Source organism: Suncus etruscus, chromosome 2 (assembly GCF_024139225.1).
Source record: "Suncus etruscus isolate mSunEtr1 chromosome 2, mSunEtr1.pri.cur, whole genome shotgun sequence".
NCBI lineage: Eukaryota > Metazoa > Chordata > Mammalia > Eulipotyphla > Soricidae > Suncus > Suncus etruscus.
The window spans coordinates 2,297,445-2,318,936 of record NC_064849.1 but is presented as its reverse complement, the minus strand read 5'-3'; the positions used below and the strand labels follow the sequence as shown (position 1 = coordinate 2,318,936).

General features: G+C 45.4%; 1 protein-coding gene across 1 annotated transcript; it reads left to right on the top strand.

Annotated features, from left to right (window-relative positions):
• Positions 1–897: 897 nt before the first annotated feature.
• RSRC2 (arginine and serine rich coiled-coil 2) lies at positions 898–18,754 on the top strand. The gene is made up of 12 exons (XM_049767895.1): positions 898–1,006; positions 5,794–5,950; positions 6,849–6,892; positions 9,096–9,286; positions 9,951–10,154; positions 11,900–12,024; positions 12,434–12,441; positions 14,272–14,341; positions 15,545–15,777; positions 17,016–17,098; positions 17,687–17,693; positions 18,376–18,754. The coding sequence occupies exons 1-12, from the start codon at positions 1,001–1,003 to the stop codon at positions 18,544–18,546; spliced, it is 1,299 nt and encodes a 432-aa protein (XP_049623852.1). The 5' UTR covers positions 898–1,000; the 3' UTR covers positions 18,547–18,754.
• Positions 18,755–21,492: the final 2,738 nt, after the last annotated feature.

The window sequence follows — 21,492 nt, the reverse complement described above, 5'->3', positions numbered from 1 at the left end:
CCCCCAGCCTGCAAGAGTTAATTATTTTTTGGTCTTTTGTTTGGGGGGGTCACACCTGAGCATAGTGCCAGGAGTCACCCCTAAACACAGAGCCAGTTGGATCCCCGACAATTCATAGGGTTCCCCAACCCCCAGCCTGCAAGAGTGATTTTTTTTTGTTTCTTTTATTTTGAGCACAGAGCCAGGAGTCACCCCTGAGCACAGAGCCAGTTGGACCCCCGACATCCCATAGGGTTCCCCAACTTGCCCCAGCCTGCAAGAGTGATTTTTTTTGTTTCTTTTGTTTGGGGGGGTCACACCTGAGCACAGTGCTAGGAGTCACACAGAACCAGTTGGACCCCCGACATCCCACAGGGTTCCCCAAGTTGCCCTCGCCTGCAAGAGTGATTTTTTTGCTTCTTTACTTGGGGTCACACCTGAGCACAGTGCCAGCGGTCATCCTGGAGCACAGAGCCAGGAGCCACCCTGAGCACCGCTGGCGGGGACGCAGGCGGGCCGGGAACCCCAACACCCGCCTCCCTCCATCCCCCCGGCGCCTCACCTGCCGCCGCCCCGCGCGGGTCCCTCCGCGCCCGGATCAATCACCGAGGCGCCACTTTGCGCGTTTGAATTGGCGGGAAAGCGGCGAGCGAGCCAGCCCCCCCGCTACGGCGGCCGCCGGGGGCCAAAACGCCTCCGAGCGCGGCCGCCGGAAGCGTCGCCACGCCCTGCGTTTTATCCGCTCGCACTTCCGGACTCGGAGGCGTTCCGGCACCCGCCTCCGACCGCGCCCCTTCCGGGAGACAGAGCCAATCGCCGCTTCGGCTCCGGGTCGCTACGGCAACCGCCCGCTTTCCACGCCCCCTTTCCACGCCCCCTTTCCCGGCAGGCCTTGCGGCGCGCCGGGCCCGAGCGCCTTTGTGCCATCCGGGTCTCTCGGCCGCGCCAAGCCGCGCCGCCTCCAGTCGGGCCGAAGCTGCTTCCGAGCCGCGCGTCGTCGCAGCGGCCAGGACTCGGCGCCATGGCGGTGAGTGGCGCCGCCGCGGGCGGGGAGGGCGGCCGGGGCGCCCTGGGGAAGGCCTCTCCGAGTCGGGGCGCCCCCGCGGGCTCGGGGCGGCGGCGCGGGCTGGGCGACAAGATGGCGCCGGGTCTGCTGCGCCGCCATCATGGCCGACGCCGGGCCGGCGCGTTCGAGAAGCTTCGCCGGCGGAGAGAAGAGCCCGCGGCTTGTTGCAGTGGACGTCGTCTTATTTCGTCTTTCTTCTGGGGGCTTCGCCGCCGCCAATGGGGCCCCCAAAGCGGGCGGCGCCCGTGACGTCATCGCCGCGCCCGTGACGTCATCGCGGGCACATCCGGGCATTTCTCGCTTGGTTTCCGTAGGCCCCGAGCGGAGGCGCTTGCTGCTGCTGCTGCTGCTGCACGAAGGGCGTTTCGTTGCTTTGGTTTATGTTGGGGGCTGTCACACCTGGCAGGCTCCGGGGGACCCTCTGGGGTGCCCCGTGGGATTCGAACCCCCGTCCTTCTGCGTGCCAGGCGAACGTCCTGCCTCCGTGCTAGCTCCCCGGCCCCTATTTATGTCTGTTCGGTTTTGGGGGTCACATCTGGGGATGCCCTGTGGGATTCGAACCCCTGTCCTTCTGCGTGCCAGGCGAACGTCCTGCCTTCGTGCTAGCTCTCCGGCCCCTATTTATGTCTGTTCGGTTTTGGGGGTCACATCTGGGGGATGCTCTGTGGGATTCGAACCTCCGTCCTTTGCGTGCAAGGCAAACGCCCACCCTCCGTGCTCTCCCTCCGGCCCCAAGGAAAGTAAATCATAAATAGCAATTTCTCTCTTTTCTTAGTTCTCCATTTTGCCTGTTTATGGGGGGTGGGGGCTTGGGGCCACACCCGTCTGCATGCCAGGCGAACGCCCTACTCTCGTGCTGTCTCCGGCCCGGCAAGGATGATTGCTGAGCGCAGAGCCACGAGACGCTTCCTCCCGAGCATCGCCGAGCGTGGCCCAGAACAAAACTAAAGACACCCAACTTTTGAGGGTTCTCCCAGCAGGGAGAGGCTCAGAGGCCTTTAAAGGGCTGGATGAGGACGGAGCACAGGGGCCGGAATCGTAGCACAAAAGGTAGGGAGGACTTTTGCCTTGCTCGAGGTCGACCCGGCATCCCGTAGGGTCCCATCCTCCGAGCCTGCCAGGATGTGATGTGAGCCCGCCCGGGTGTGGCCCAGAAACAAACAAACAAAAAAAAAAGTACAAAACGAAACAAAAATCGCGGTTTAAGGGGCACCCCGTTTAAAATGGAGCAAAAATCCGAGTAGCCAGCGTGCGGCCTGGATGGTTTTTGCTTTTTTGTTGTGTTTTTCCGGGGTTTGGCGTGGGGGCGGCTTCTCTAGGGCGATCGATGCCTGGGATCCCCGGACCACCGGACTTGGGGAAAGGCCTCTTGAGATCCTTGGGGTTTTTTGTTGTTCTCCATTGTGCTGTGGGCCTCGCCCTGTTAAGCCCGGGATTGCTTCCTCCTGGCCGGCTCGAGTGCGCCCCACCCCCGTGCTCTCGGAGGTCCGGTTCAGTTGTTTGTGCATCTAGGTGTTAGTGTGTTTCTTTGAGAGGGGGTTGGGCCATACGGGGGACCCTAAGGCCCCTATTTGATGTGTTTCTTCGTTTAGTGTTTAGGTCTGTCTCTATATAAAAGAGACGCCCTGGGGTCGAAAGATGGCTCAGTGGTAATGAATGGGCAGGCACACCTTTGGGCCCCTGCGGTCACCTTTTCCATCCTAGACCGTGTCTCTTGGCTGGGAGAAACACTCTTAGTAAACCCTGTCCTTTCAATCCGCGGCTTGCTTCGAGCTGGATGCAGATACGTAGGCTATCCTAAGTATTAGTAGGGTTTTAAATGTTAGGGAACAGTGACGTGTTTGTTAAAACCCACAGTAGATGGCCTTGCGTTAAGATTTAAGCTGTACAGAAGGGGGGGGGGGGCAAAGAGATAGCACAGCGGTGGGGCGTTTGCCTTGCACGCTGCTGACCTGGACGGACTCGGTTCATCCCCGGTATCCCATATGGTCCCCCAAGCCAGAATAACCCTCAAGAGTGATTTCTGAGCGCTGCCAGGTGTGACGAGAAAACCGGGTCTGTAGAAAGGTTGCAATTAGTAGGGACTATTTTAGCTTTGGAGGAGTAGTTGTTAGCCTGCTCTGGAATTCAAGTTTTGCCTGGCAGAGTGCCGCCTATTGTTCAGACTGCTCGGGATCATTTCAAGACAAATGCAATCGGTTTACCTGAATTCTTGGTGTTATGTTGGGCCTAGCAGTGCTTTAGACTTACTCCTGGCTCTGCTCAGATCATTCCTGGCTGGACTAAGGGGACCATACCGGTGTCCAGGATTAAACCCAGGTCAGCTTTTTGCCGGGCAAGTGCTTCCTCCAGCTTTTATTGAAGGCTGAGGGGGGGGGGGGGGGCGCGGGAACCTGGAGTCTAACTTCAGATTTGGCCTTTTTGACCAGTATTGGAAGAAAGATGACCTCACTTCCTTTCACAGTCATTGATAATGGGCATGACCAGTGGGGCTCACGCTTGGCTGTGTCTGCCTCCCTCAACATTTTAAGTACTTTCTTTTTCCTTTCTGTTCGTTTTTTCTGGGGTCATCTTTGTAAGGAAAAGAGAAAATCATTATTTTATGTTTCTTTTTTCTTTTTTTCTTTTTTTTTTTTTTTTGGTTTTTGGGCCACACCCGGCGGTGCTCAGGGGTTACTCCTGGCTATCTGCTCAGAAATATCTCCTGGCAGGCACAGGGGACCATATGGGACACCGGGATTCGAACCAACCACCTTTGGTCCTGGATCGGCTGCTTGCAAGGCAAATGCCACTGAGCTATCTCTCCGGGCCCTTCTTTTTTCTTTATTTCTCTTCTGAAAATATATCCTGCATTGACTAGTGTCAATGCCTGAGCTTTGTGAGTTGTATCCAGTCTATCACAGCATATTTGCTTTTTCTGTTTACTTTAATTTGAGGAGAGACGCCCCAGGTTGCCCTTGCTTGCTTTTTAAAATTATAATGGAAATCTGAGCAATGATGTAGCTGTTAGGGCTCTTGCCTTGCATGTAGACAGCCAAGGGTTGTTCCCCCTCCAGGGATAAGTCCCGAGAAGAGCCAGGTGTGGCTCTCAAACCAATAATAAATAGGTTAGTACATGGGGCCAGAGTAATAGTACGGCAGGTAGGGCATTTGCTTTGCATGTAACTTACCCAGGTTCCATCCCCAGCACTTCATATGGTGGTCCCTGAGCACAGCCCAGAGGATGCCCCGTGACCCCAAAAGGAAGTAAATCAACAAAATCGTAATGATTGGTCTGCTGGGCTGAAGTGCATGGCTGGCATTGGGCAGCCCTGTTTGGATTTCCAGCACTTCCTATGCTCCCCTACTTCCTACCTATTCTGAGCTAGAAGTTCTGTTCTAAGCAACCAACTTCCCAAGCTTCTATTTCCTACCTTTACAGAGAGGTTTATCTCTACCCCCTCCTCATTGCTTAGAGAGCTTTGTCGTTTCAGAATTTGCCTTAGGAGGCTTTGAGTTTCAGTCTGTTGAAGCCTTTCTGTCCTTGAATCAGGTTTTTCCCTTTATGGTGCTTGTTAACATTGACCACACACTGTTCACCACACATAATTTTATGAGTGGAAGCGAATACTTTTTTTTTTTTAACTTTATTGATTGACTTGGGCCACATCCAGCAGTGCTCAGGGGTTACTCCTGGCTCTGCACTCAGAAATCACCCCTGGGAGGCCAGGGGACTATGAGTGCTGGGAATCAAATCAGGTCCCTCCCAGGTCTGCTGCTTGCAAGACAAACACCTACCTTTGTACTCTCTCTCAGGCCCTAGAAGCAAATAAATTCATGTGCTGAGTGCTGTGTTCTGAGTGAGGCAGATGAAATTACCCTTTTTATACGGAAAACAAAGATGAATGAACCTACCTTTTTGAGGAAAATCGGGTTACTGGGAAAGAGTGAAAACTTGAGTGTTGTTTTAATACTGTAATAACTTTAAATGCTTTAAAGCAAAAACAACTTAATGTTTTCATAGCCCAGAGCATAAGTGAGGAGAGCCAGACCATATTATGCAGCAGCACTGTGCCAAGGGGCTGTTTTCATTAAAGAGGGTTAATGAAATTAAGATTGGGTTCTCAGATAGGTAAGTTGACATTCTGTTTATTCTTTCATGCTATTCTGGAAGCATTTTCCTGCTGTTAATAAGATTTGCAGTCTTGAATCTCTTTAACCTTGTAACAGCTTGTTTTAAATGCCTTTATGCTAGTTTTAAAGTATTGATGAAACCTGTTCATAAATCTAAAGGAATATCTTCTAGTACGTTTAGAAATACTTGGGAGTCCAATGTACCCCTTCCATTGTTTTTAAGTTACAAATATGATTTTAAAAGCTAAGAAGCCAGAGAGTACCAGTGAAGGTTTGCCTTTTATGCAGTAATGACTGGCCCTATGTGGTCCTTTCTTGACTCTTGGCCCAATCTCCTAAGCATAGAGCCTGGGGCGTCACCCGAAAAATTCTTTAAAAGCAAAAAGGTACAGACATCAGTCTACTTCATGTCTGTACTGTAGGGCTGTATTGTAGGTCAGCCATTCCCATTTACTCCGGCCTTTTTGATTAGATATGCAGCAATTGCTTAGAAACCTGCAGTTCTTGGTATTGGTCTTTCCACTATTTTTGTAAAAAGCATTGGGATAAACGTCAGGTTTTCCCTTGCTGCTAAGCATTTGGAGGCATTGTAAATGTGGTGAAGGTGCTATAATTAGTTTTTCTTGAACTCTTAGGCTAGTGATACAGAACGAGATGGATTAGCGCCAGAAAAGACATCACCAGATACAGAGAAGAAAAAAGAGCAGTCAGATGTATCCGTTTCTCCTAGAGCCTCAAAACATCATTATTCAAGGTCACGATCAAGGTCAAGAGAAAGAAAACGAAAGTCAGGTATGAACTGCTGGTTGTGATCCTTTGTTAAATGCATGGAGGTGTGTCTTATGGTGGTAACTATTACCCATACCTTGGAGCATTTTCTTCATTTGCAAAATATTCTGAAAGAGGATAGTATATTCTATCTAAACAAACATCCTTTGACTATTTTAATTTTTAATGTGTATATTTCTGAATTGGAATTTGGGGCCAAAAGTTACTGATTTACTTTCATCCCTCTCTTAAATAGATGGGTATAATGTAGAAGTGTCTTATTAAGCTGGAGAGAGAAGACAGAGGATAGGACACTTGTATGTGGCTAACCTGGGTTTGATCCCCCAGCACCACATGTGGTTCCCCACAAACTAACCTGCCTTATTTCCCACTTGATGCTAATTGTCTTGATTTTGGTGGGTTTTATCTATTTAGATTTTTCATGGTGGGTTATCTAATCAGACCTTTTATTTTTTTTTTTTTTTTTTTTTTTTTGGTTTTTGGGCCACACCCGGTGACGCTCAGGGGTTACTCCTGGCTATGCGCTCAGAAGTCGCTCCTGGCTTGGGGGACCATATGGGATGCCGGGGGATCGAACCGCGGTCCGTCCTAGGCTAGCGCAGATAAGGCAGGCACCTTACCTCCAGCGCCACCGTCCGGCCCCTAATCAGACCTTTTATAAACTTGCTGTATACTAAGAAACAAGATGAGCTAGTGAGGAAGTTTTATAAATGACTGGCTTATACACCTTTTCTTCTATGGTTTATATTCCTTGGATTGTTTGTTTTACATGTGTAGTGTAAATGTAAATTGGTGCTTTTCTGCCACTGAAAATAAAATTAAAAGATGGTGGTAAGTTGCTCATTTATGCAAATACTGTCATTTTATGTTTATGTTTATGAAATTTTGTGTGTATTTGCAGACAATGAAGGAAGAAAACACAGGAGCCGGAGCAGAAGCAAAGAGGTAATTAACACTTTGTAGTGAATAGGTACTTTAAAGTACTTGTAAAAGTATCTGGTAGAAAAATGTTTTTGTGACGATCAGGTGATTGACAAGGTAAGTGCCAAAACTTGAAGTTTGGATGGTTAATTGGGCTATAATAATAAGCATGATTTGGAATCATCGTTTTTCAAGAGGATATATATTTATATCAAAGTGCATACAAAAACTAAGTTTTATTATGTGAAAGTACTCACAATAGAAATTTCATTTGAAGAATATAGCTGGTTTTTTTAGGCCTGTCACACAGAGCTTCCATTAATCTGAGGTCCCGAATCTCCTTATGCCTGATGACCACTCAGGATTTTTAAAATAGCTTCATTCAAGCCCCCTTGGCCACTTTTTCTTTGTGAAAGATAACTGAGTCCTTTTTTTCACTCCTAAACTAGTTCCATTTTCCTGCCAGCAGTCAGTCAGTATTGACTTCCAAAGTGTCAGTAAGGGATTGCTGAATAGTGGTGGTGACAGCAACTCTTGAGAGAGGAAGCAGCTGTATCACAGACATTGCCTTTCTTGCCCACATGAGAAGACCAAGAATGAGCCAACGAGGAACAGCAGAAATAGTCAAACGGAATCTGTGGGGGCTGGGCAAGGGACTTCGAACCCCAACAGGCAGGGACTTCTCCTCCCCTAATGGAAGCTCTGTTAAATTTTTAATTTAGGAGAGTTTTTGTGAAAATGACTATTTTGTTTAGCTCACATGATAACATTTCTATAATAAATCATACTCAGCGTGCTAATGCGCGAAGAGACTGAACTGAAGACGCTGCAGACTCAGATAGCAAAATAATAAGCCTACTTCATGATAAGGTAACTATTAGTCATTAAAACTCCTATTTCCCTTAAGTATTTCTTAAATCAGTTAAGGGTTTTAATGGTTTTTTTGGTTTGGTTTTTTTTTTTTTTTTTTTTTTTCTTTTTAATAGTGATATGTTTGGAAAACCAGTTGGAAGTAAACTCTTAAGTAAGCCCTTTGGTAGTTTTAACCACTTTACCCTTTTTTTCCAGTTTATCTAAATAAGCAAAGCAAAGGACTTTTTTTTTTAATATACTATAGAGAACTGGCACACTAAAATTTAGCTCTATCTCCAGGTCTCTTGTTTTTTCTGCAAAATGATAAAATTCATAGTCTGATTTTTTTTTTTTTTTTTGCAGATAGCGCTCTCATGCATGTTACAAAATGTTTGGCCAGGGGTTGTTTTTGTTTGTTTTTTTTTTTTTTTATTTTAATGTATTAACCTTGAGTAGAAATAAGCTGTGGCCTATTGGGGGAGAACAGGATAAATTTCTTTGGTGGGAAAGCAGTGGAAACGTGGTCTTCTGGGTCCAACTCTTGCTATTGTGTATTGTGACCTTAGATTTTGATTTGATCCTATCGAAGGAGGTTTAGCTGTTTCCTTCCACCTTTCAAAATGCAGTTTAAGTGTTTTAAAATCCTTAAGAATCTGGGGGGGGTAATGTAAACCCATGGCGATTTCCTACTTAGATTTCAAACAAAAAAGGAAATGATGGTTGCCATTTTCTACCTTAGATAGACCAACATTTCTATAGTGCTGGGCCTGGTGGGTTATTGGCAAAAAAAAAAAAGTCAATGCTGCGCATTTAGAAAAGTTGGGGCAGTTTAGCTATTAAAAGGACACTTCCATTTGGAATTTTTTCTGCAGTGAAGTAATGATATCTAAGACTAATTTTTCTTGGTGCTTTTTAAAGAGGCGTTTTCTACTGCATTTCTTGTGTCCTTATTATCGTTATTATTAAACTTAAACTTGCTACTATATATTCTGGATTTTGAAATTGTTGACTGTACATGATCTGATCTCTATAAGGTTTGTGAACATATTTGAAAGTTTAGGTATATTGTGTACTTTCCCTTCATACTTTAGATGAGAGAAACATCAGGGATTCCTCTCTGACAAAGGTTTTTCAGTATTTCAACTCTGAAAGTAGTTTTTAATTGAAAATGTTTGGGAATGAAATGCTGGGGTTATATTAAGAATATGGGCATCTGCAACATTTGGCTGATGTGAAACTAGATCTTGAATGTTTTATTTGCCACACACTCCTAAGGTTACTAATGTTGCATCACAACATTTTTGTCTGCTGTTACCCATACTAACTCTCTTTGTTGCACTATTTTCCTGAAAGAACCAACTTCTTCTTAAAACAGGCAAGAAGACATGAATCCAAAGATAAATCCTCTAAGAAACACAAGTCTGAGGAACATAATGACAAAGACCATTCTTCTGATAGAGGAAGAGAACGGCTGAATTCTTCCGAAAATGGTGAGGACAGACACAAACGGAAAGAGAGAAAGTCGTCAAGAGGCAGAAGTCACTCAAGATCTAGGTCACGGGAGAGGTAAATAGTTTGGTAGGAATGATAAAGTTAGAAACATCTATTTTGGGTGGTCAGGTGGCTCAGTGATGTTTTGCATCAAGAAGGTCTGTCCTTGGTCCGGTGTGTGAGCCACGTAATGGGAAAGGAGTGAGAGATGTCTCTGTGGGCTGTGAGCATAGTTGGGAGAGGGAGGAGACACATTTGTGGGGATACTGAGGTCACACCAGAGGTGCTTAAGAGTACCGTGTTATGCCATGATTTAAGTCTGGGTTGGGCATGTGTTACACGTAATCATGTAACCTACTCTGTTCATTATCTTCTAGTCCCAAGTCGGGATTTTTTTTTTTTTTTTTGGTTTGGTTTTGGGGCCACATCCAGTGGAGCTTAAGGCTTACTTCTGGCTCTGCACTCCCTCATTCCTCATAGGTTGAGGGGGCCGTATAGGGTGCTAGGTATTGGTCTGGATCAACCGCTTGCAAGCAAGTGCCCTTCTATACTATAACTCTATAGTCTGCAAGTAAAAAAAATTTAAATGATAAATTAACAAGCACATTCATTAAAATATATGAGTACTACGGCTGGAGTGATTCCAGTCAGAGAGGGACGGGTTGCCTGTCTTGACTGACTGCACTACAAATGACTGATTGGCTCCATTAAACTATAAATGTATGTGCTGTCATTCCAGGCGTCATCGTAGTAGAAGCAGGGAGAGGAAGAAGTCTCGGTCCAGAAGCAGAGACAGGAAGAAGTCTCGGTCCAGAAGCAGAGACAGGAAAAAGTCCCGGTCCAGAAGCAGGGACAGAAAACGGAGGGTCAGATCGCGATCCCGCTCTCGGTCAAGACACCGGCATAGGAGTCGAAGCAGAAGTAGGACGAGGAGTAGAAGTCGGTGCGTATTCAAGCATCTCGAATAAAAAGCAAATGATATTAGCAGGTTATGATAAACTAAAAGTAACATTGATGCCTCAGGGCTGAGGTGAGCACAGTGAGGTGGAGAGTATGCTAGAGGCCCAGGTTCAATACCTGGTTCTGTGGGCATCCAGCATTCGGAGGTGTGGCCCTAAAACATTGTTGACAAGGTTCAGAATATGTTTGGCTCTGTGGTTTAAAACCCCTAGTCAGTGCTTGACCCAGATAAGCCTAAGAGAGGAGAATCACTTAGCTTACACTTGGTGCCTGCTGGCTAGGTTTTTGCCTTTAAGCCACACCTGGCAGGTCCTTGGGCACTGTTCCAACTTGATATTAGGGATCATTCAGTGGTATTCAGGGGACCATATTGTACCTGAGAGAGAAACCATGCCTCTATATTTATGGCTGGGGCTCAAACCCAGGTATGCCTTGTGCAAGTCAGGTTTGCACAGGTTAGGGACCCGCTGTTCTGTTGCTTCAACACTGGATCAACTGTTTTGTTTTATGGACAAATCATAGTTTTAAAATACTAAAGCTGGGCCCGGAGAGATAGCACAGCGGCGTTTGCCTTGCAAGCAGCCAATCCAGGACCAAAGGTGGTTGGTTCGAATCCCGGTGTCCCATATGGTCCCCCGTGCCTGCCAGGAGCTATTTCTGAGCAGACAGCCAGGAGTAACCCCTGAGCACTGCCGGGTGTGGCCCAAAAATCAAAAAATAAATAAATAATAAAATACTAAAGCTGGGGCCAGAGAGATGGCACTGCGGTAAGTTCGACTCCCTGAATCCCATATAGTGCCTGGAGCAATTTCTGAACGGAGAGACTGGAGTAATCCCTAAGTACCACCCCATGTGGCTCAAAAACCAAAATAAATAAAACACTAAAGCTAAAGGCATAGTAGGTTATCTAGACAATGTCTAATATAGTGTCTGCTAAAAAGAGAATGGTTTTTTGTTTTTTTTTGGGGGGGGGTCACACCCAGCGGTGCTCAGGGCTACTCCTGGCTGTCTGCTCAGAAATAGCTCCTGGCAGGCACGGGGGACCCTCTGGGACACCGGGATTCGAACCAACCACCTTTGGTCCTGGATCGGCTGCTTGCAAGGCAAACGCCGCTGTGCTCTCTCTCCGGGCCCCTAAAAAGAGAATGTTTAAAATAGATCATTGTGATTGTGAACTCTTGTTACTTGACTTCAACTGAATTGAAGGATTTTATTTATATATACGTCTATACATACATGCACGTTCATTATATACTAAACTACTAAGAATGCTTCATTTATTGCTCCCAATTAGAGATTTCAGTGTGACCTCCTCCTGACATATAAAACAGCTATTTACAAGTCTAGTGTTTGGAACACTACATATGATATTAAATGATTGGAAACTTCGTGTGCTTCCCTTTAGACTTCGTTAAATATGGAAAGCTCGGGGGCCGGAGAGATAGCATGGAGGTAAGGCGTTTGCCTTTCATGCAGGAGGTCATCAGTTCGAATCCCAGCGCCCCATATGGTCCTCTGTGCCTGCCAGGACAATTTCTGAGCGTGGAGCCAGAAATAACCCCTGAGCACTGCCGGGTGTGACCCAAAAACCACAAAAAAAAAAAAAATATGGAAAGCTCTGTATATGCTCTGGAAAAACATAGTATAGAAATGAGAAGGAGCTTAGCTTGTAAATATTTATTGTGCAGTTTTATGTAACTCCAACAATTTTGAATATTTCTACTACAGAGATAGAAAGAAGAGGATCGAAAAACCAAGACGATTTAGTAGAAGTTTAAGTCGAACTCCTAGTCCACCTCCTTTCAGAGGCAGAAACACAGCGATGGATGCACAGGAGGCTTTGGCTAGAAGGTGTGTTGATTTTGTGTTTGCTCCGGTTTCCCCTGGTTAATAACCCTGTTGTGTAGATCAAATGAGTGTCTTGATGTAAAGCAGTGATTTTTGCCCTGGCCTGCTCTTTTTCTATTTTCGGGGTTTTTTGGGGCCATACCCAGCAGCACTGAGAGATTGCTCCTGGGGACCATGTGGGTGCTGGAGATGGAACCAGGGTCCCCTGTATAAGGTGAACACCCTGCTGTGCTAATCCTTCTGGCCCCTCAGCTTTTTTTGGTCTTTGTTGTTGATCTTTAAGAAAACAAAGTATCTGAAAGAAAATTCTTTGTTCCAATTTGAAGGTGGCATATCTTAGACATGAGCCAATTTATTTGGTCTTGGAGATTTTACTGCTGGTAGCATAGTAGGATTTTTGGGTGGTTTTTCAAGTGTCTCGTGTATTAAAGGTCTAGAATTTTGAAAATCCTACACATCAAGATGAGAGAAGCAGATGAAAGTGCAGGCGCTGCCTCCTGTAGAAGCAGGAGAGAAGGGAAGTCGAATCGACATGCTTGTTTGCAGGCTTTTCCCACATTCTGAAAATGATTCTCTTCACATTTTTTCTTTGTGAAATTGAGTTTGTATTTTTTTTCCATTACAAAAATACAGTTCACAATGTAACCTGATGGGCTGCTGCCCTGTGACCCCAGCCTGGCAGAAACTCCAGCTGAACAGCAGCAGCAAAGGTGTGAGCTCGTCCCTTCTTCGGCCATTCACCTCCGTGAATGGGATTAATTCCAGACCTGCCGTGACTGTTTTAATGCGACCAATAGCAATCAGATTCTTTTTGAAATTATCGATGGTATTAGGAAATTGTCGCTTTATCTGCGTTGATTTTACTATGATTAGTCTATTAACTATTAGCACTTTGTAGTTCTGAAGTTTATTCTTACTTGTATACAAGGTAATTGTGTTTAGAATTTAAGATTTTGGTGGAACTTGAAGCTGGTACCATCTCGAAAAACTCTTTTAGTTGTTGTACTGATTTTGAGGTGACAAATTCACAAACCAGATTATGCCTTGGCTATCTCGGCATTTGAAAGAATTTTGAGGGGACTGGATTTAAATAAGGACTATGTTTAAATTGCTTTGGAAATCTTCATGGCTGCTTAACTACCCAAATATTTAAAAATTAGAAGCTTTATTCCCAAGGTCAAAAAAAACTATATCTTGGGGCCGGCGTGGTGGTGCTAAAGGTAAGGTGTCTGCCATGCCAGCACTAGCCTCCGACCGAGGTTTGATCCCCCGGCGTCCCATATGGTCCCCCAAGCCTGGAGCTACTTCTGAGCGCATAGCCAGGAGTAACCCCTGAGCGTCACCAGGTGTGGCCCAAAAACAAACAAACCAAAAAAAAAACTATCTTTACTGTAATAAATGGGGTTGTACTTTATTCATTTTATGTTAATTTCAGCAATTGAAGCAGGTGCCAGTTTCATCTCAGCATAGTTTACCAGCCCAGCTATCCCAGAGATGAACCCTTGGGCCCATTCTCTTTATGCCACTACATTGAGGGAAGGGTCATGTTTAATTATATGATTTGTAAATTGAAGGTATCCTTGCAAAGAAAAGTTATTTCAAACCTTAGGAAAACATTAATGCTTGCTACAGAGTACACATACTGACCTGCCAGAACATCTAGAATGTGTTCTCTTTAGTGCATTAAGTATGAGATCGAATTTTTGCTTAATAGAATGTTTCTAGTTAATGTTAAGTTTCTTGAGCTACTACTAGAAGTAATTTCTAGTTTAAAGGGCTTTTCCCATTACATTGCTAGAATGATATTCCGTGCCCTTGTTAATGTCTACTAAAACTGTTTAAATGCAGAAACCGTTACCTGCATGTTTGGCCTTGTATCCGCCTCTGTCGTGAAGTATTTAGATAAAACTATAAAAGAAGTCTACTGTTTAACATACCCTGTTTTACTTTGTTGTCACGTATGTGAAATTTAACTTAATTTTTATAACCAGAACAGAAATGTTAATTTGTTTCAATTATAACTGCATAGAATTTATGCAAAAATAATTGCGTACTCTGGCTTCAGAAATGCTTTCTATGATTATTGAGATAAGCAAGCTATGATGCCATCTAAAGAATTACTACTTTTCCCCATGTCGATTTGTCAACATTTTAAATTCTACAAAGTATATTTAATGTCTGCATGTCTTTGTTTATAGAGATACGTAGTAGTTTCATATTGATCATTGTTATGGCTTTAACAGATTAGAAAGGCAAAGAAGCTACAAGAACAGCGAGAAAAGGAAATGGTTGAAAAACAAAAACAACAAGAAATCGCTGCAGGTATTTATGTGTTGTCAAAATAATATATTTGTAGACTGAAAGGTCATAGGAAGAACACTCACACCTCAATCATTGTTCCTACTACCCACCAATACTCTAAAAATTACTTTGAGTTGATGTTGGAGAGCAGAACCCTATGGCGTAACACATACGGGACATGTCTGTACCACTGACTTCCCCGAGGTCGTGGTGAATATTGGTTTGTTCTTTTGTAGCGCATGAGCCACCATGTATGTTTGCTGATGAGCTATATGAATTTTAGAAATAAAACTTAGATGGGGCCAGAGCAATAGCACAGCAGGTAAGGAAGGCATTTCCCTTGCACGGGACTGATCCGGTCGGATCCCATATGCCCATATGGTCTCCCAGAGCCAGGAGTAATTTCTGAGTGCATAGTCAGGAGTAACCCCTGAGCTTCACCTGGTGTGGCCACCCCCCAAAAACATAATAAAATAAATAAAACTTAGGTGAACTGAAAGAATATGTTTTGTGTTACTAAGAAATGGAGTATCGAGGCCTGAGAGATAGCCAACTATGTAATACTAGTGATTGAGCTCCCGTCGACTGCGTGCAAGGCAGGTGCCTTAAGCACCGTATTGCTTGTTCTCTCGCGCTCAGTGCACTGCAGGCAGTGTAATGAACAAGGTGGAGCGTGTGCACCTACATGTACTTAAAGAAATAAAGGGAAATGAGACCTGGTGATGATGGTCTACTGGAGAGCACCTGCCCTCTTTGGTTTAGTTTAGTTAGTTTTGCCGCAGTCAGCCAGTGCTGTGAGGGCTTGGGGCCCTTGCTGTTTCTGGGATTAAACCTGGGTCTCCTGTTGTCAAAGCGTGTGTGTAGCGCTGATTCAATTGAGCACTGAAGAAATACAGATATTTCATTGTTTGAATATATTCCCGGTGGTTCATGGTATACAGGTTTAGTATTTATTGTACACCATACTCTGTGTTCGGTTTAGTTGGCTTCCTGTAGGGCCACACCCAGCAATTATTATTATTCCTGGCTCTGAACTCAGGGATTGCTCTTGGTGCTGCTTGGAGACCATATGGAAAGCTGGGGGTCCAGCCTTGGTTTAAATGTATAAGCCAGTAGTTATTTCCTAGTGTTTTGTAACAATCTCCTGTCATGTTACACATTAGTAGCTTATGTATAAATCACAAGATTGGCCTCAGTCCTAACAGTCATGCTTGAACTCTTCAGCCGCTGCAGCCACTGGAGGTTCTGTTCTCAATGTCGCTGCCCTCTTGGCATCAGGAACCCAAGTGACTCCTCAGATTGCCATGGCAGCACAAATGGCAGCCCTGCAAGCCAAAGCTCTGGCAGAGACGGGCATCGCGGTGCCCAGTTATTATAACCCAGCAGCTGTGAATCCAATGAAATTTGCTGAACAAGAAAAGAAACGGAAAATGCTTTGGCAAGGAAAGAAAGAAGGAGTAAGTCGTGGTTTGGTTTTGTTAGTGTTGGGTTTTGTTTTGGGCCACTGTACCCAGGGCTTACTACTGGTTGTAGACTCGGAATCCTGTAGGGTGCGAGGAAACCAACTTGAAGCCTAAGACCTTAGGGTCAGTCCCTAGCACCCAACATTTGCATTGGAGCTATTGTAAGATTCTCAAGGAGCGAAGCTGTTCCTTATGTATTTGTCATAGTACTTCCTTTTGCATACTTATCTGCTTATTTCCTTTTTTTTTGTTTTTTTGTTTTTGGGCCACACCGGTGATGCTCAGGGGTTACTCCTGGCTGTCTGCTCAGAAATAGCTCCTGGCAGGCCACGGGGGACCACCATATGGGACACCGGGATTCAAACCAACCACTTTTGGTCCTGGATTGGCTGCTTGCAAGGCAAAACGCCGCTGTGCTATCTCTCCAGGCCCTGCTTATTTGTAATGATCAAGAATGGTTTTTTGGGGCCCGGGCGGGTGGCACTAAAGGTAAGGTGCCTGCTTTGCCTGCGCTAGCCTTGGACGGGACCGGACCGAGGTTCGATCCCCCCGGTGTCCCATATGGTCCCCCAAGCCAGGAGCAACTTCTGAGCACATAGCCAGGAGTAACCCTGAGGGTTACCGGGTGTGGCCACAAAAACAAAAAAAAAAATTGGTTTTTGTCCTCTTTTGTGGTTGTCTTCTAGTGTGACCTCCTTTGACACTCACCGGAGAACCGATGTTGATCTCTGGGCTTTGTGCTCTCTGGTTAAAGCTGTGCTCCCCTAAAGCAATTCCATAGTACATGCTTTCTGCAGGTCAAATTTTCCTTTTTAGTTTTGGGTCACACCTCGGATGCTTGGGGTGTGCCAGGGACAGGATCCAGTCAAACCCTTGTACAAGGCAAAACACCTTACCACCTGTGGTATCACTCTGGTCCTTTGCGCCTATATATGTTGGGGGTTGGGCTCTGCACTTCAGAAATCACTCCTGACAGGCTCAGGGTACTCTGGGGATTCTGGGGATCAAACCTGGGTTCAGCCCACCCTCACCTGCTGTGCTATGGCTCTGGCCCCGTCCCACAATATTTTCATGGCATATGTACAGACTTGCTCTACCCAAAATTACTGTAGTAACAGAGGATTCACACCAGATGTGCTTGTTGGGGGATCACTGGAAATACAAAGTGGACTTTTATAACGGCTACATATACAACTCTCCATAATAAAAGTTACCTATGTTTTATGTAACAGGATAAATCCCAGTCTGCTGAAATATGGGAAAAGCTGAATTTTGGAAACAAGGACCAAAATGTCAAATTCAGGAAACTGAATGGGTATTAAGGTAAGTTAGATTTCCCCCCCATAACCAACAGTTTCCAGAACACTCCCAAACTCTGCCTATAGGTTATGAAATCCGCCTTGTGCTTGTGGTTGTTTGCACTGTCTTTCTGTCCCTTAATTTATTCTGTTTGGGCTACACTTTGGCTCTGAACACACACTGCTAGACTCTAACATGCAAAGTAAGCGCTTTAGCCCTTGAAGTAGGTGCCCTGGCCCAAAGGTGCTTTCGTGAAAGATGTGTGTGTCAGGAAAATGGTTGCATGACAGAAGTGCCTACTCTTCATGAAAGAGTTTCCTGGGTTCTAGCCTAAACGAGTGGGTGTGGATTGGGGAGAGAAACAGTAATTTGGATCAAGTAGAAAAGCACACAAATACATACTCCGGTGGTGGCTGTAAACTAAAGTATAGGTTTCCATTCCTTAGACATGAGAGGAAACCTCCTCGTCCCTGCTTCCATGTCTATTGGGGGGTCTGGGCTAGGGACCACAGGCAGCGGTGCTCAGGGCTTCCAGCTACCTCTGGGACTTCTGGTAGATTTGTTGGAACATAAAGAATGCGAGGACTGAACCCAGGTTGTCCAGTGTGAAAGTGAACTACCCTGATTGCTGTGACCATCTTCCATCCCCATGAGTATCATGGCAGTGCTCGGGTACCATTACAGGGGATCAGGGCTCAGACCCAGCTCCGAAGTGCAAGTGTCTGCCTGTGGTGCTCTCAGCCTTTTAAAGAAATAGTATTTGTGGCCGAAAGATTGGAGAGCATGGAGTTAAAACGTTTGCCTTTCATGCAGATGGTGGTTCCAAATCCAGCATCCCATATGGTCCCCTGTGCCTGGCAGGGGCGATTTTGAGCATAGAACCAGGAGTAACCCCTGAGCACTGCCAGGTTGTGACCCCCCCCAAAAAAAGATAATACTATTTTGGGCCCGGAGAGATAGCACAACGGTGTTTGCCCTTGCAAGCAGCCGATCCAGGACCAAACGGTGGTTGGTTCGGAATCTCGGTGTCCCATATGGTCCCTCGCGCCTGCCAGGAGCTATTTCTGAGCAGACAGCCAGAAGTAACCCCCTGAGCACTGCCGGGTGTGGCCAAAAAACCAAAAAAAAAAAATCTCTTTCTCACCTCCAAAGACAAGCTAAGTAAATGAAAACAAGATGATTAATACCGAATTTGTATCCTGGAGGTATTTTCTGAGTTGAGACAGATGGCTCTAATGGATTAGGACACTTGTTGTTACCGAAATCTTAATGTATCTTATATCTGGCATATAGAGTGAAGATGAAGCTGGATGTAGCTCAGTTGATGAAGAAAGTTACAAGACTCTAAAGCAACAGGAAGAAGTTTTTCGAAATCTAGATGCCCAGTACGAAATGGCAAGATCACAGACCCACACACAGCGAGGAATGGGCTTGGGTTTCACATCATCAATGCGTGAGATGTGATGCAGTGTGAAAGATTTCTTCAGTTCGGAACTGTAGACTCCTGGTTCTGGTGTCAGGCCTTGTTCACCAAACAGCTAGCACTCTAGCTTGCATGGGTTTGTTGGCATTGACTTTAATTTATTGAAAAATACATTTTTTTTTTGTAAATATCAGATCAGGATACTGGTGTTAGTGTTGTAATCAGGTTAAACCCACTTCCATTAAACTTGACAGGGACTAAGAAAGGACAATATTTTTTAGTTTCATGAATTCTAACTTTTCAAATATAAAAAAGTTGCAGGTGGATGAAATCTCATACATGGAATTTTTTGTGTCCGCTGTCTTGTGTACTTTTTGTACTAACCTTTGTACAGTTATTTTCATCCTCTTGAAACATAAAAGAAATGTTCCGTAGATGTTCTTTAGATGATCTGGTCCATTTGGTACATGCCCAGCACAGTGGGCGATGATAATAAAAAATTGGTTTTCTCAAACTGGTGTTAATTTAAGTTACCTGGAATTCTTGTCTTGAATTTGTTTTTCTGTTACCTGTAGCATTTGCAGTTGCTATTAGAAAAAATAGGATTTTTTTTTAAGACAACTAACTATGCTATATAATATGGGCAATACCATGGTGAGCAAATAAAAGAAGTTGGGAGGAGTTGAGCAGATTTAGGCAGTGATGCTGTTCTACTTACAAGGGACAGATATTGGTGTATAGTATTTGTTAATTATTCCCTTATGTTATTCAGGAAATAGATTAATACATTAAAGGATGTAAGCACTTTTATTTTAATAAAGTGCCATATAACAAATTCTTTGTATGCCCCTTTGCTCATTATCCTAATTGAAGTCTTGGGCATTGGACTAAAGTTCTAAAACTTTATAGAGAAGCTGCTCAATAAATGGCTACATCAATTGGGGGGTAGAAGAAACTTGAATTTGGGGATTAATTTGCTTTCATTGCAGGAGTCAAAATTTTTAGCTTTTCCCCAGAGAAAAATCCTTATGGAAATAAATACACAATGTAGCAGCATAATACAAGGTGGAAGATTGTTCAGAGGAACCAAATTTGCGTCTTTTATTTTTAAGACATTGTCCCTGCTCAAGTGCATTGGGACTGGAGAGTTAAGGGTGGCATGCATAAATTCAGTGGCATTTGTTCATGTTTCGGTAATTCTGGTGAAGAAATATTTCTATTTGAGAAAGCCAAGCTTTCTGGGAAAAGACAGTTGCTTTTATGGATTGGAGTTGTTTGAGCACTGAGGTACTCTGGACATCCCCTGGACATCTGCTCAGGTGTTGACCCCTGGAAGTGAGTGCTCCAGAGACTCGTTGCTTGCAAACTAAGAGTGTCAACACTATTTCTCTTGACTCTGATGATACAACTTTGGAGATCCATAGCTTGCTCCGGGCTTACTCAAACAGCTCGGGGTTCACACCTGATGATCTTTGGAGGAACTGCTGACTGTGAACCCTGTGTGGCCTGTGCAGGGCAAAGCAGTGCTAAAGCGCAGTTGGGTTCTGCCTTTTCAAATTAGTTCCCCCTTAGGGTCTGTGCGATGGTACAGTGGGTGGGTTTTTTTTTTTTTTTTTTTTTTTTCGGTTTTTCAGGCCACACCCATTTGATGCTCAGGGTTACCTCCCTGGCTAAGAGCTCAGAAATTGCCCCTGGCTTGGGGGGGGACCCTATGGGACGCCGGGGATCGAACCGCGGTCCTTCCTTGGCTAGCGCTTGCAAGGCAGACACCTTACCTCTAGCGCCACCCCTCACCAGCCCCAGTGGTGGGTTCTTGCCTTCTGGCCCTGGGTTCCATCCCTGGTGTTGTATATGTACCCATCTTTCAAAGTACCATCAGGTGTGATCCCTGAACAATGCCAGTTGTGCCCCATGAGAAATGTAAACACATGGCTGATTCACCACATCCTTTTTTTTTTTTTTTTTTTTTTTGGTTTTAGGGTCACATCCGGCAGCGCTCAGGTGTTTACATCCTGGCTCTACACTCAGATATCGCCTCTGGCAGGCTGGGGGACCCTATGGGATGCCCGGGATTCCATTGTAAGAACTATTATTAATGCTACACATTTTTATAGAACATATGCTTGCTTGCTGTATACAAAAGTCAAATTTCCACACATAAAACCTGTGTTAGATGAAACTCACCTTCATTCATGCAAAGCAAGAGCTACATACAACACTTGATTCAACTCGAATTTGTGGTAGGCTAGATTCGGCCACACCCAGCGGTCCTCAGATGTTTTTCCAGGTTCTGAAGAAAACTGATGAGACTGCAGAGTGAATCTGAAGGCGAGGACCCTTTATTTTCAGTCTCTTACGAGGCTTTTTTTTCCTTTTGTTTTTGTCTTGGGCCACATTCTCCTGTTAGTCTAGGATAGCTCAGGGGGCCAAGTGAGGTGCTGAGAATCGAACCCGGTCATCCGCGTGCAAGGCAAACAGCCTAGCCGCTGTGCTATCGCTCAGAGCCCTAGAATCGCCTTTTCTTTGTTTGTTTGTTTTTTTTGTTTTTAAAGCAAAATCATTGAAAGAACCACCCAGTCCGGCTAGTATTTGATCAGATAGTGAGCTTGTTTGCAGCCCAGGTCACCTGGACCTCAGTGGCCCAAAGGGGACTCCTGACCCTTTTCTGCCCTCCAGGATCTGTGATAACCCTCAGGCGTCATCCTTCGACTATTTTCCCCTGAATGATGCCGCATGAGGGACGCATCCCATCCCATTTTAATCCAGCGCCTGGCTCTTCCTCCCGCTCAGAAAAGGGACCAATCCCCGCGGGCCCCGCCCCGCCCGCCAACGACCGGTTCGAGGACACCACAAATCCCCGGCATGCCTCGGCCCGTCCTCGCGGGAGCGCGGCGGGGAGGGGGCGCACCGTTGCATCCTGGGAGTCGTAGTTTCCGGGGCTGCGCGGCGGCGGCGCGGCGACCTCCGACCTCCGCACCTCACGCCCC

Bases quoted from the DNA above. Each gene is read 5' to 3' on its own strand.
- RSRC2 (XM_049767895.1), top strand. The intron at 6,893-9,095 runs GTAATTAACACT...TTCTTAAAACAG, and splicing joins GCCGGAGCAGAAGCAAAGAG to GCAAGAAGACATGAATCCAA. The intron at 14,342-15,544 runs GTATTTATGTGT...TGAACTCTTCAG, and splicing joins ACAACAAGAAATCGCTGCAG to CCGCTGCAGCCACTGGAGGT.